A 13,147-nucleotide genomic window follows, 5' to 3' on the forward strand; every position below is an offset into this window, starting at 1 on the left:
CGGGTTTTCAGAAAAGGAAAGAAAATAAACGGAGGGTCGAAAATACAAAAAAGGAGGCAGAAAATGCAAAACGAGTTTTAAGGTAGGACAAATGGTTACTTTTCTGAGGCAGTCCGCCGTGGCTGCAGGCTTTCAGTTGTGTCATTGAATGGTTACTTTTCTGAGGCAGCCCGCCGTGGCTGCCTGCAGGCTTATTTATTATAGCCCATTTAGTTAAAATAGTTGATATAAAATGTTTATAGTTATAGTTATGTGATGGTTGTCCTGATTTAGACTGGTGTTTTTTGGGAGGGGGGGGTTGCGCGATGTTGCACCCGGGTCCAGATTAGGGCAGAACCGGCCCTGGCTACATTTCAGGTGTAGTTTGTTTTATGTATGTATGTACTTGCATAGATGTGTACTTGGTCTTCCAATATGGCGCCTAACAAAATCTCGCGGCGCGGTGACGTCATGCGGTAGCCCTCTATAGGGCCTGACTAGCCTTTGGTAACACACTAAACGAATTCTCTTTCATTTTTGGCACTTTTTCTGTTTGTGTAGATGGGAAGACATACTGAGAATCCAAATCGCCAACATTTGAAATAATAATTGTTTTGAATTATTTCTTGTCTTATTTAATGAAGGTTGTAATAGAATTAGCCTACATTTGGCTTAAGCTGGATGAGACAGAGACATAATTTTATAGCCATTTGTTAAACAGCTGACAGGGAATGTAATTAACCGTTCCGGGAACTAAATTTTTTTGTTCTAACCGGTTCGGGAACGTCTATTTAATGGTGAAACCCAAAACCGGAAACGTTAAAATTCCGTTTCTGTTCGGAACGAACCAATAGGAAAAATAAATTCTGGTTCAAAGCCCTGATCACATCAGATATATATTTGGACAGATCTAAGTGGAAAGTGATTAGTCTTTTCTATGACAATTAGTACTTATAGTACACTGTGTCCAGTACACGTCTTACAACTGACACTACCACTGCCTCAGTCTTTATCTATCAGCTTAACTTATACCAGTGGCGGTTGCTGGTTTTTAAAACAGGGGAAGCCCATTTTACGCATTCATCGTAAAACCTGTAGGCCGGATATCAAAGCATAGAAAGGTGTGCCCCATTAGCATAGTGAACTAGACAACCCTACCTAGTGGCAGAAAGTATTTTTGCTTGTACATTTCATGTTATAGTCTGGCTTGCCAGGCTAGTGCCTCATATCCTTAATCAAAAATATCAAACATCCAAAAATCACTGGCTATTCAACGAAGAGCCTTGAACATCATACCCTGATATGCAACACAGAGTCTTTAACACAACACCCAGCTGTGCAACACATCCTTGAACATCTTCTGCAACACAGTCTGGAAATTCATAACCAGGTAGGCTATGCAACACACAGAACCTTGAATATTATACCCAGGTATAACCTATAACACAGAGCCCACCATTCTCTTAACATTACTGAACAATATACATACTTCAGATTCATGAACATTATATGATGCACACTATTTATACACAAATTCTGCCCTCCGCTCCTTTTCCAGAAAATGGTCTGTGACCCTGTCATACCAGCTGGTTGTGCTTTCCAGAGACTTCACCAATTTCTGTTAGCAGCTAGCACTGCAGATCCCAATAAGGCTCAAGCTAGCCTACAACCAGATTGAACTACAAATGAAATAAACGAGTGAATTCGCGAATGATCAAACTGATAGAATGGATGAAAGTTAACGGAGCACAACGAGTAATATTTACATTTATTTACAGAGTAATGTACAGAGACATCAATGAGAAGAAACGTTTATATGAAAAGAAATTCGGACAGCGCTTTGGCACACGACTACACTTTCTCGACATCCGCTGGGGACTGACTGATCATACTTCCGTGTTCCTCGCCGACGCCGAAGTACAGAGCCCGCCCTCCTCATGTCTTTTAAACACTACCTCCAATAATCCTTCATCAGCCCGGCTTCTTGTCCCTCCCACTGTCTCGTTTAGTCCCAGAGAAGCCCGGCTTCCCTGGAAGTGACGATTTTGTCGATTTTAACCAATAACAACTAGCCGAAATTGGCTGTTCAGAGCCCTCTCATAGACTGCAACGGATACCCAGCTGCCAGCCATAGAGCCCATTGAAATAAGAAAGGTTACAGCCAGTGTTGCCAGATTGGGCTGTTTTAAGTGCATTTTAGCGGGTTTTTAACATATTTTGGCTGGAAAACGTCAGCAGTATCTGGCAATGCTGGTTACAGCCTGGCAGCAAAGGTGATTCTCGTAGCGAACTGCAAGTTCATCAGACATCACTCAAATAAGTTACAGGATAGTTATGAACGTAAATACAATCTTGGGCATATATTATGTTATGCAAGTTATTGTTTTAATGAGAATTCAACGTCGTAGATGCCGCAGTTTGGGGAGAGAATTTTAGGGGAAGCTCGGCTTCCCTTGTTGTCTCTGAGAAATCGCCCCTGACTTATACGTAGATAAATACTATTAGTTTGATAGGCAGACAGACAGACAGTGCTATTAGTTTGATAGATAGATAAATAGACAGACAGTACTATTAGTTTGACAGACAGATAGACAGACAGACAGTACTCTTAGTTTGACAGACGGTACTATTAGTTTGATAGACAGAAAGACAGACAGTACTATTAATTTGACAGACAGACAGACGGAAGGATAGGCAGTACTATTAGTTTGACAGACAGACAGACAGTACTCTTAGTTTGACAGACAGACAGTACTCTTAGTTTGACAAACAGACAGACAGACAGTACTCTTAGTTTGACAGACAGACAGTACTCTTAGTTTGACAAACAGACAGACAGACAGTAGTCTTAGTTAGACAGACAGACAGTACTATCAGTTTGACAGACAGGCAGACAGACAGACAGATCTATTAGTTTCACAGACAGACAGTACTATTAGCTTGACAGACAGATGGAAAGTACTATTAGTTTGACAGGCAGGCAGACAGACAGACAGACAGAGACAGTACTATTAGTTTGAAAGACAGACAGAGAGACAGACAGACAGAAAGATAGGCAGTACTATTAGTTTGACAGACAGATAGTACTATTAGTTTGACAGACAGACAGACAGACAGATGGAAGGATAGGCAGTACTATTAGTTTGACAGACACAGACAATACTATTAGTTTGACAGACAGACAATACTATTAATTTGACAGACAGACAGTACTATTAGTTTGACAGACAGACAGATAGTACTATTAGTTTGACAGACAGACAGACAGACAGACAGACTACTATTAGTTTGACAGACAGACAGTACTATTAGTTTGACAGACAGACAGTACTATTAGTTTGACAGACAGACAGACAGACAGACAGTACTATTAGTTTGACAGACAGACAGATGGTACTATTAGTTTGGCAGGCAGGCAGACAGACAGACATTACTATTAGTTTGAAAGACAGACAGACAGAGACAGACAGACAGATGGAAAGATAGGCAGTACTATTAGTTTGACAGACAGACAGTACTATTAGTTAGACAGACAGTACTCTTAGTTTGACAGACAGACAGACAGTACTCTTAGTTAGACAGACAGTACTATTAGTTTGACAGACAGACGGAAAGATAGGCAGTACTATTAGTTTGACAGACGGAAAGATAGTACTGTTAGTTTGAATATTTCGATATTGTTCCTTTATACTATAGTACTGTTGATTTATTTTTGATTTTGATTAGCCAGAAGGTGTTGATTAATTTTCTACTACAGCAGCTCTGACAGTACTCCGGCTACTCATTTCTCTGTTCGCAGCTTACAGAGAACCTGTAATTACTAATATGATGGCAAGTTTTCTGTGAGATGTTTATTTAGCATTTTTGGAAGGAGCCTCCAGTGTGAGTGCTTTGTAACAGTCAGAGGTAAAGCTGTAACTTTTCTGACATGGAAAACGCTTTGATAAAGGGCTTTATAGTGGTTTACTGTAACATTTATTTTTTTTGTCTTATTGCCTTCAGGAAAGAGAAAAAAGAGGCTAGTGAGGGAATGACTGTTTATAGCTGTTATAATGTAAGTGATAACAGGAAATAGCGTGTATTTTGGACATTGCACAACATTAAATGTAACTGATAAAATGTACAGTGTGTTGGCCTGTAAAAAATACAGCTCTGACAGTAGTTCCAGCTGTAACATACCTGCAGCCTAAATAAGGTTTGTTATTGAGCTTGCTCTAATACATTTTTATTATAGTAACAGCTCCTTCACAGGGACTTATGTCATGTTGTGTTTTATTCCTGATGTATTTCATTGCCATTTTGTACTTTTTTGTTCTGCCTGTGGATAGCCGGACATAATGGAGATGACGATCTGGAGATGAATGTGTGTGTATGTGTAAATATGGGCATATGTGTGTAAAATCTGTTTCAACACCCAGGCTCTGTTTTCCTCTAAGTCTTTCACATACATGGCAGGTGGGCATCCTGGCACCAGCTCGGCACTGGATTTTCCAGGCATCATGGTGTGTGAGTGGGTGTTAGTGTATTTCTGGCAAAGATGTGACAGGCTCATAAGACGTTTTCTGAGCAGCAGCATCCCACCGTTGAGACAACAAATGGAGGAGAGCGATGACTCAGACCACAACCCTGCTCTCTTTCACATGTGCCCTCTATCAGCGTAGTGCGCACTACATTACTGTAGCATGCTCCCTGTATATCAGCGTAGTGCGCACTACATTACTGTAGCATGCTCCCTGTATATCAGCGTAGTGCGCACTACATTACTGTAGCATGCTCCCTGTATATCAGCGTAGTGCGCACTACATTACTGTAGCATGCTCCCTGTATATCAGCGTAGTGCGCACTACATTACTGTAGCATGCTCCCTGTATATCAGCGTAGTGCGCACTACATTACTGTAGCATGCTCCCTGTATATCAGCGTAGTGCGCACTATATTACACACACACAGAGAAACACACACTCGGTCACCTTTTTTGTCTACACCTCAGCCTACTATGGGATTCCCCTGCTTTGTACCATCAGTGTGTGTGTGTGTGTGTGTGTGTTTTTGGACCAAGACCTGCCGCATTGTGTGTATCGTGTGTATTCAAGGACAGGGTGCTGTATTTTTGTGTGTGTGTGTGTGTGTGTGTGTGTGTGTGTGTGAGAGAGAGAGAGAGAGAGACAGAGAGAAGAGCAAACCCACAGTCAGTCGCAGTGGCCTCTTAAAGAGATACCCTGCCATTCACGCATTCATGCTTTCCCTCGTCTACTTTCTCGCCCCCACCAGCCGTCTGCTTGCGCATAGAGTCAGAGCGAGAGTATACGCTGCTCTCTGAATCACACGCTGCTGGACGCTGGGAGTTCCTACCCTCCGTTTGACACTGCGCTTTGCATTTTCAGGGCAGAGTAGGAAACAGAAAGGTGTGGATTTTAGTAAGGTGGCTCCCTGTTCACCAGCCGCACGTGCTCTGTGTGTATTCCACATGTTTTGGGTGCTTTGCATCTATCCTTAACCTGTGTGTGTGTGTGTGTGTGTGTGTGTGTGTGTGTGTGTGTGTGTGTGTGTGTGCGCGCGTGTGAATGTGGGGAAAGAGTGATTAGACTGTAACCACATGTGTGTATGTGTGTTGGACAGGCTGGATCAGGAGCTCTCAACATGGCCGCCGTGCAGGACCTGAGGAGCGACTCTGAACGTCTCAACGAGGTTAAAGGTCATCTAGAGATTGCTTTACTGGAGAAGCACTTCCTGCGTGAGTACTGATAGAGAGACGAGGCTTCCTGTGTTGGGGGAGGGGGGCGACTATTGGGGCTAAGTTGAGAGATGTGAAACACTTATAACCGCCAGTTCAGCATCCAGAAAACTGTCTGTGTCTGAATCACATCTCACCTCAAAGAGCGTTTGGCTCAGTGAACGTAAACTGCTTCATAACATAGAACAGCATCTCTGTTTTGAACAAAGTTAAATGCACAAATCGAATCGGACATGCATCACCATTCAAATCAGTTCGAATGCAGCGTTTTGCCTTCAGGCCGAATCCCCACCTGAGTCTGATGTGTCTAGTGAAACTAGACCATGTGCTGAACAAGAACATCGTTACTCTTTTTAGTTGTGCGAAGTACATTTGCTCAATTTTTGTAGATACCATCATGTTATACAGTATCCGAAACATCTGTCTGTGATGCTGAACAACTTTGAGTGAATATGACTGAGTCATACTTCCACTACAGTATGTATTATCTACGTTAGCCTCGTAGCTTCAGTGCAAAGCAGTTCTCATCGGATGTGTGTTCCTGATGGTGTTTTAACCAGCCTAATCAAGCTTTTATTACCTGAGGTTCTTTACATTACATTACATTACATTACATTACATTACTGATATTTAGCAGGCGCTCTTATCCAGAGCGACGTACAACATACCCAGAGCAGTCTGGAGAGCAGTTAGGGGTTAAGTGCCTTGCTCAAGGGCACGTCAGCCATTCCTACTGGTCCAGGGAATCAAACCAGATCCTGAAGCTGCTTCCCTAACCATTAAGCCATGGCTTCCCCACAATTAGCTAAATATTCGCTAAATATGATAATACTAAATGCAGTCAAATTCTTTACAAATTTTTTTTTTTTTAGTAGAAGTGTAAAATACAGTCCACAAGTTTACTGTCTTTTTAATTGATTCATTATTGATTTCATTGATGTAATTTAATTGATTCATGGTCATGGCGTGATCAGGCTTGTAGTACTCGAGTCCGACTCGTGCCCTAATTTTAAGGACTCGTGACTCGACTTGGACTCGAACACTGATGACTCAGACTCGTGCACTAACTGCATTCGGTCTTGTAAACTGGAGATGAGGACTCTGTTTTTTTTTTTCTTTATTTTTTGTAACATGCCATAATAATTTGGCATAAGATATTTATATCTACATTAATTTTTGTACTAATTTCGTGCAAGAGTGTCACACCTGCGCCCCTTGGCGCGTGCATCAGATCGACTCTCTGGTGTGCTCCGGACAGTGTGTGTGTGCCAAGTGGACTCTCACACGCGTGCCATAAACGACTTGCACCCGCACAAGATTAAGGCGCAATCAGCGCGCCAATATAAAAACTGTGAAAACACACAGGGTGTTTCAAAAAATGATATTATTTGAGATGTAAATATCTCATTCTCATCTCATTATCTCTAGCCGCTTTATCCTTCTACAGGGTCGCAGGCAAGCTGGAGCCTATCCCAGCTGACTACGGGCGAAAGGCGGGGTACACCCTGGACAAGTCGCCAGGTCATCACAGGGCTGACACATAGATACAGACAACCATTCACACTCACATTCACACCTACGCTCAATTTAGAGTCACCAGTTAACCTAACCTGCATGTCTTTGGACTGTGGGGGAAACCGGAGCACCCGGAGGAAACCCACGCGGACACGGGGAGAACATGCAAACTCCACACAGAAAGGCCCTCGCCGGCCACGGGGCTCGAACCCAGGACCTTCTTGCTGTGAGGCGACAGCGCTAACCACTACACCACCGTGCCGCCAGATGTAAATATCCCAGAATGATATCAAATTTTGTGAAACACCCTGTACTTTGCGAAGTATTGAGTTGCATTGCTGAAACATTACCGAGCCTTATTTCCTTGTTTGATTTCCTGTTTCTCGTCTTTGATTCTGCCGAGTCTACGATAGCCTGTTTGTGCTTCGCTCGACCTGTTGCCTGTTTCACTGTTTTGCGATTTTGCCTGCCGTTCTGGATTGTTTACTGTCTTCACTAGTATTAATACATCACACCTTCTGCACTTGCATCCGTCTCCCAACCATCTCTGACAGAAAACTTCACACTCCCTGACAAAGAGAAGCGAATTCACCTGTTCATACAGCATGTTCAGGAACAAACTAATGTTAATGGCGCTAAAACAACCACCGTCAAATGGTGCGGTTGGAGTCTTGTTCTCGGACTCGGCTCGGATCAATAGTGGACTCGACTCAATTTTTTTAATGACTTGGACTTGACTCGGACTTGAACACTGGGGACTCGAGACTGGACTCGGACTCAAGGTTTAGTGACTCAACTACAACACTGGGTGTGATTCACTGATTCTTTAGTTCTGAGGAAGTTGGGAGCTTGGTCTGCTTGAAGGAATCTTATACATGTACATATATCATTTATAAGTAATAAAACCCAATAGAGTGTGATGTTACATGAAAATAATCAATAATGGGGTGATGTGATTCACATCATTCAGTCATGGCCGGTCCCAAGCCCAGCTGAGAAAGGAGGAGGGTTGGGTATAGGGTTAGCAACCTGATCCTGTAAAAAAATCTACCTGCTACAGAAACGTCAACAAGAGCTCAAGAGACTTTAGTCCTGAAAGAGTAAGTAAGTAAGTGATTCAGACCAGTGTAAAGTGGAGAAACTGATACCACCCCAAAGCTGACTATGTAAGGGATAATGTACAGCGAGCTGGTCATTATTGTGAAATAAACTCCAACAATGTGATGCAGGTCTTGAATCACCCTGAAGTTATTTATTTTGCAATAATGAAATCAAATCATTCTTCAATCAAATATCAAAGTCCTTCCCACGCCATGTGGCGCAGATCTCCGTTTCCATAGCCCTCTGCCTCTCGCCTATTACATAGTTAGGGTTACAGCGGGGGGCTAGCCCTCTGGTAACCGCAAGAGTTTGACTCCCCACTCGCATCAGTATTGCAGCGTGCCTCGCCAGACGGTACCATTTTTATGATGGTCTTTGGTATGACCCGACCGCGAGTAGAACTTGCGATCTCCCGATCGAGAGGTGGACACGCTAACCACTAGGCCAACTCGTAGTGCCCAGCATTCTGCAATAATTAAATAAAAAAACTCTGCAGCTGTCTTAAGATTTGCCGACTTAGCGTTATACTTCACGCTAAACTGACCTTTAAAATTAATATCCAAAAAAATCTTCCATGTTGTTTTGTGAAGGAGTAACTTTTCTTGGCACAGGGTGATGCGAATGAGCTGCCATTCATTTGACTATTAAAACAACAAAATTAACTGGACTTCTTTCTGCGGATTGATATGATAAACTTGGAAGACCAATGATCAGAACTGTGTCCATAGCAACAGTCTGTTAATGGTCTATTCAAAAATAACATACCATAGAATGCCATAATTGACTAATCAGAATTGAATATTCAACAAAACCGTGTAATAATTTTCCAATAACAGCACGTCCCAATGTGTTGTATTCCTCGTATACCACAGCAGTTTGCCAACACTAACAATTTTGCATTTATCAAAGAATGGCACGTTGTACACTTACAGTTGTGGAATGTTTGCAAAAGTAGTTAGTTCCTGTTATCACTTGCATTATAGCAGCTATAAACAACCATTACCCCAAAAAAATCACCGCAAGAAATCAGAAAGCATGAAGTCCTTTGTCCTGAAGGCTTTCCTGTAGCTGCCACAGGTTACGAGCGCTGACACTGGAGATGCCTTCCAACAATACTATACCTCTTTACAGAAAATTTCACAATATTAAAATTCATAAGATTGTTACTATAGAAACTGTAACATACTAGAACAAGTGAATGAATATAAACTTGTAGCCAGAGCTACTATCTGTGATGTGCTGTTATGGACATTAATCAACATTCAACAGCGCTGGAGAATAAAAGATCATATTGGTCTCTTTGATTCTTCTGGAAATGCGTTAAGCTAATGTGTTAACGTGAGTAAAGGAGCTATACGTTTATTTGGATGTGTCGAGTGAGTTATAATTGTGTATGTGTGTGAAAGAGAGAATTAGATGGATTGATCATCTCATTAGATGATGTTTGTACTGGTAGGTGACAAGTTGCTTCACTGACTGTATGCTGTTAGATATAGTAAAGTAGAACGTTATCATTATCAGTGACTCACAGGGGCCTAAGAGAAATATTGGCACCCCTTGTAAAGATTAGTAAAAAGGGCTAGAAAAAAATCCACCTTTTGGTGACGTCGCTTCATCTCACGCTGAAAAAATTAGAAAAATCCATCCCTTAATTGAAATAAATTTATTCAGAGAAAAAAAATCCCTCATCAAGAAATAATTATTTTCAACAAAAACACGTGGGGCGGCACGGTGGTGTAGTGGTTAGCGCTGTCGCCTCACAGCAAGAAGGTCCTGGGTTCGAGCCCCGGGGCCGGCGAGGGCCTTTCTGTGCGGAGTTTGCATGTTCTCCCCGTGTCCGCGTGGGTTTCCTCCGGGTGCTCCGGTTTCCCCCACAGTCCAAAGACATGCAGGTTAGGTTAACTGGTGACTCTAAATTGAGCGTAGGTGTGAATGTGAGTGTGAATGGTTGTCTGTGTCTATGTGTCAGCCCTGTGATGACCTGGCGACTTGTCCAGGGTGTACCCCGCCTTTCGCCCGTAGTCAGCTGGGATAGGCTCCAGCTTGCCTGCGACCCTGTAGAGGGATGAAGCGGCTAGAGATAATGAGATGAGATGAAAAACACGTGACATTATTATTGGCACCCCTGCATTTAATACCTTGTACAACCTCCCGTTGCCAGTAAAACAGCACTTAGTATTTTCCGATAGCATTTTATAAGGTTGGAGATACAGAGCAGGGCATCTGAGACCATTCCTCTGTACACAATATCTCCAGGGTCCTCGACCCTCTCTTGTGCTCTCTCCTCTTCAGCTCACCCCACAGGTTTTCGCTGGGGTTCAGGTCAGGAGACTGAGATGGCCATGGTACAAACTTGATTCTGTGCTCAATGAACCATTTTTGTGTTGATTTGGACAAATGATTCACATCATTGTCCTGCTGGAAGATCCAATGACGACCCAGTTTTAGTTTCCTGCCCAGATTTTGATTTAAAATGTCCTGGTATTTCATGGAGTCCATGATGCCATGTACCCTAACAAGGTTTCCAGGGCCTTTGGAGAAAAAAACAGCCCCAAAACATCACAGAACCTCCACCATATTTTACAGTTAGGATCAGGTTATTTTCATTAAAGCCATCCTTCTTTTTACACCAAACCCACCTTGAGTGTTTATTGCCAAAAAGCTCCATTTTTGTTCCATCAGACCAGAGAACACGGTTCCAGTCAAAGATGTTTGTGGTTAACTGACAGAAAAGGCTTTTTTCTTGCAGACCTTCCATATAATCTGTTGGCATGGAGGTGGCATCTGATGGTGGTTTTGGAGACTTGGAAACCCCCAAATTTTATTTTTTCTTGTAATTCACTAGCAGAGATCCTTGGGGATTTTTTTTGCCTCTCTGACCTCCTCCTCACTGTACATGGGGACAAAATAAACTTGGATCCTCTTCCAGGCAAGTCTGTAACAGTTCCAGTTGGTGTCTACTTTTTATTATTGCCCTAATGGACACATTCAGGCGAGTAACTATTTTTTATAGCCATTCTCTGACTTATGAAGGTCAACACACTTCTCCCTCATTTGGTTTGTGTTTTCTCTCATCTTTCCCATGTTCATGGATGACTAAAGGAATTTTGCCTCTCTGTCACCTCATATTTATACCCCAGTTAATCAGGAAGTCGTGGATTACAGCTTGAAAGTTCCTACACACTCCAATCAACTCAAACATGTACAATTTAAATTGGAAACATGCTTCAGTTGCATTGTGTTCACTGTCATTTCCAGGGGTGCCAATAATAGTAGCACGTGTTTTTGTTGAAAATAATTATTTATTGATGAGGGATTTGTTTTTTTCTGAATAAATTTATTTCAATGAAAGGTTGGATTTTTCTCATTTTTTTCAGTGTGTGATGACGCGACTTCAACAAAAGGTGGATTTTTTTCTAACCCCTTTTACTCATCTTTTCAAGGGGCACCAATAATTGTGGAGGGCACTGTATATTAAGCTTGCATGTGTGCTTATGTTTAAGTCTCTTTTGACTCCACTTAGCCTGGTGTTAACAGCACAAATATAGCACTGACCCATTTAACGCTGACAGGAGGTTACTTGCGTTCAGGAGACGTGCACTTGTTTATCTTGGGATTCCCCATTACCCTCAGACACATGCTGACTCCTGCTTTCTCCCCAGCATACAGTAATGATTATTTTGGAGAGATTGAGAGAGTGAGCTGAATGGTGGTTCAGGGGTTAGCACTGTTACCTCACAGGAACATTTCTGGGTTTGAAACTCGCAGCCAACCAGGGCCTTTCTGTGTGGAGTTTGAATGCTGTCCTTGTGCCTGTGTGGGTTTCCTCCAGGTTCTCCGGTTTCCTCCCACAGTCCAAAGACATGTGGATTAGATCAACTGGCTTCTCTAAATTGCCTCTAAGTGTGAATGTGAATTCGTCTTTGCGTTGGACTTGTGACAGATTGGCAACCTGCCCAGGATGTACCCTGCCTCTTGCCCAAAGTCAGCTGGGATTGGCTCCAGCTCACCTGCAACCCTAACAGATATGGGGTATAGATAATGAATGGATGGATATTCAAGTATAGATATAATAAACTATATCCTAACAAAAGAATCCAGTTGTCTCTTATCTGTAAACATTTCAGTTCCAAAAATGCTTTCTTCTCCAAACCCAATTCCAATTTTTGTCATTTGATACCCAAAATATGTTTACTGACATCCGTTCCACCATTTTTTTCCTTGCATGTGTCCAACACTTATACTGGGTATTGGATTGGCGCCATCTCTAGTGTAAAATCTTATTTGCTGTCGGAAGTACGTCATTTTTAACTCATTGCTGTTGCTTTCTCTGACGTATTTGCTAAAGACTTAGTTTCACAATAAACCGTTAATCAGATTAACAAACAAAAAGCTTTACTGTCAGGAATAAAATCCAGCCATCGTTATTCTGTCAGTACCAGTTCACCATTGCCATTGCTCTAACCCATGTCAATAAAGATGTCATAAATTGACCTGGTATTCTACTCTCACTTTTCATTAACCATTGATGAGTTAATGAAGGTAAGTTTTGCATCATTGACCTGCATACACTATTTAGCATGCACTACATTTGGAATCGGGTAGAAAAAAAAAATCAAACATTTGATGTACTCGTTGGCAGGACTGACATGAAACTCAATCAGGAGGCAAGAAATGAAATTCTGTGCCTCCATCATGCTTCTCAATTTTCTGTATCAGTAACATCAATTCCAACTGCCCCTTAAATGTGCACACAGGAGCTGACTGACTGAAAAGTCGTGTAACACAAGCCAGGTTTGAGGTGCGCAGCTCTTCACT

At 42.2% G+C, this 13,147-nt stretch overlaps 1 protein-coding gene across 4 annotated transcripts in view; it reads left to right on the forward strand.

The window, feature by feature from the left end:
* gramd4a (GRAM domain containing 4a) overlaps window positions 1-13,147 on the forward strand; it is an 87,337-nt gene that overhangs the window by 24,780 nt on the left and 49,410 nt on the right. For all 4 annotated transcript variants that reach the window (XM_060903054.1, XM_060903055.1, XM_060903056.1 and 1 more), the window contains exon 3: window positions 5,599-5,713. In XM_060903054.1, coding sequence (XP_060759037.1) covers window positions 5,599-5,713 — 115 coding nt within the window. The remainder of the gene's footprint in view (window positions 1-5,598; window positions 5,714-13,147) is intronic.

Source organism: Neoarius graeffei, chromosome 21 (assembly GCF_027579695.1).
Source record: "Neoarius graeffei isolate fNeoGra1 chromosome 21, fNeoGra1.pri, whole genome shotgun sequence".
NCBI lineage: Eukaryota > Metazoa > Chordata > Actinopteri > Siluriformes > Ariidae > Neoarius > Neoarius graeffei.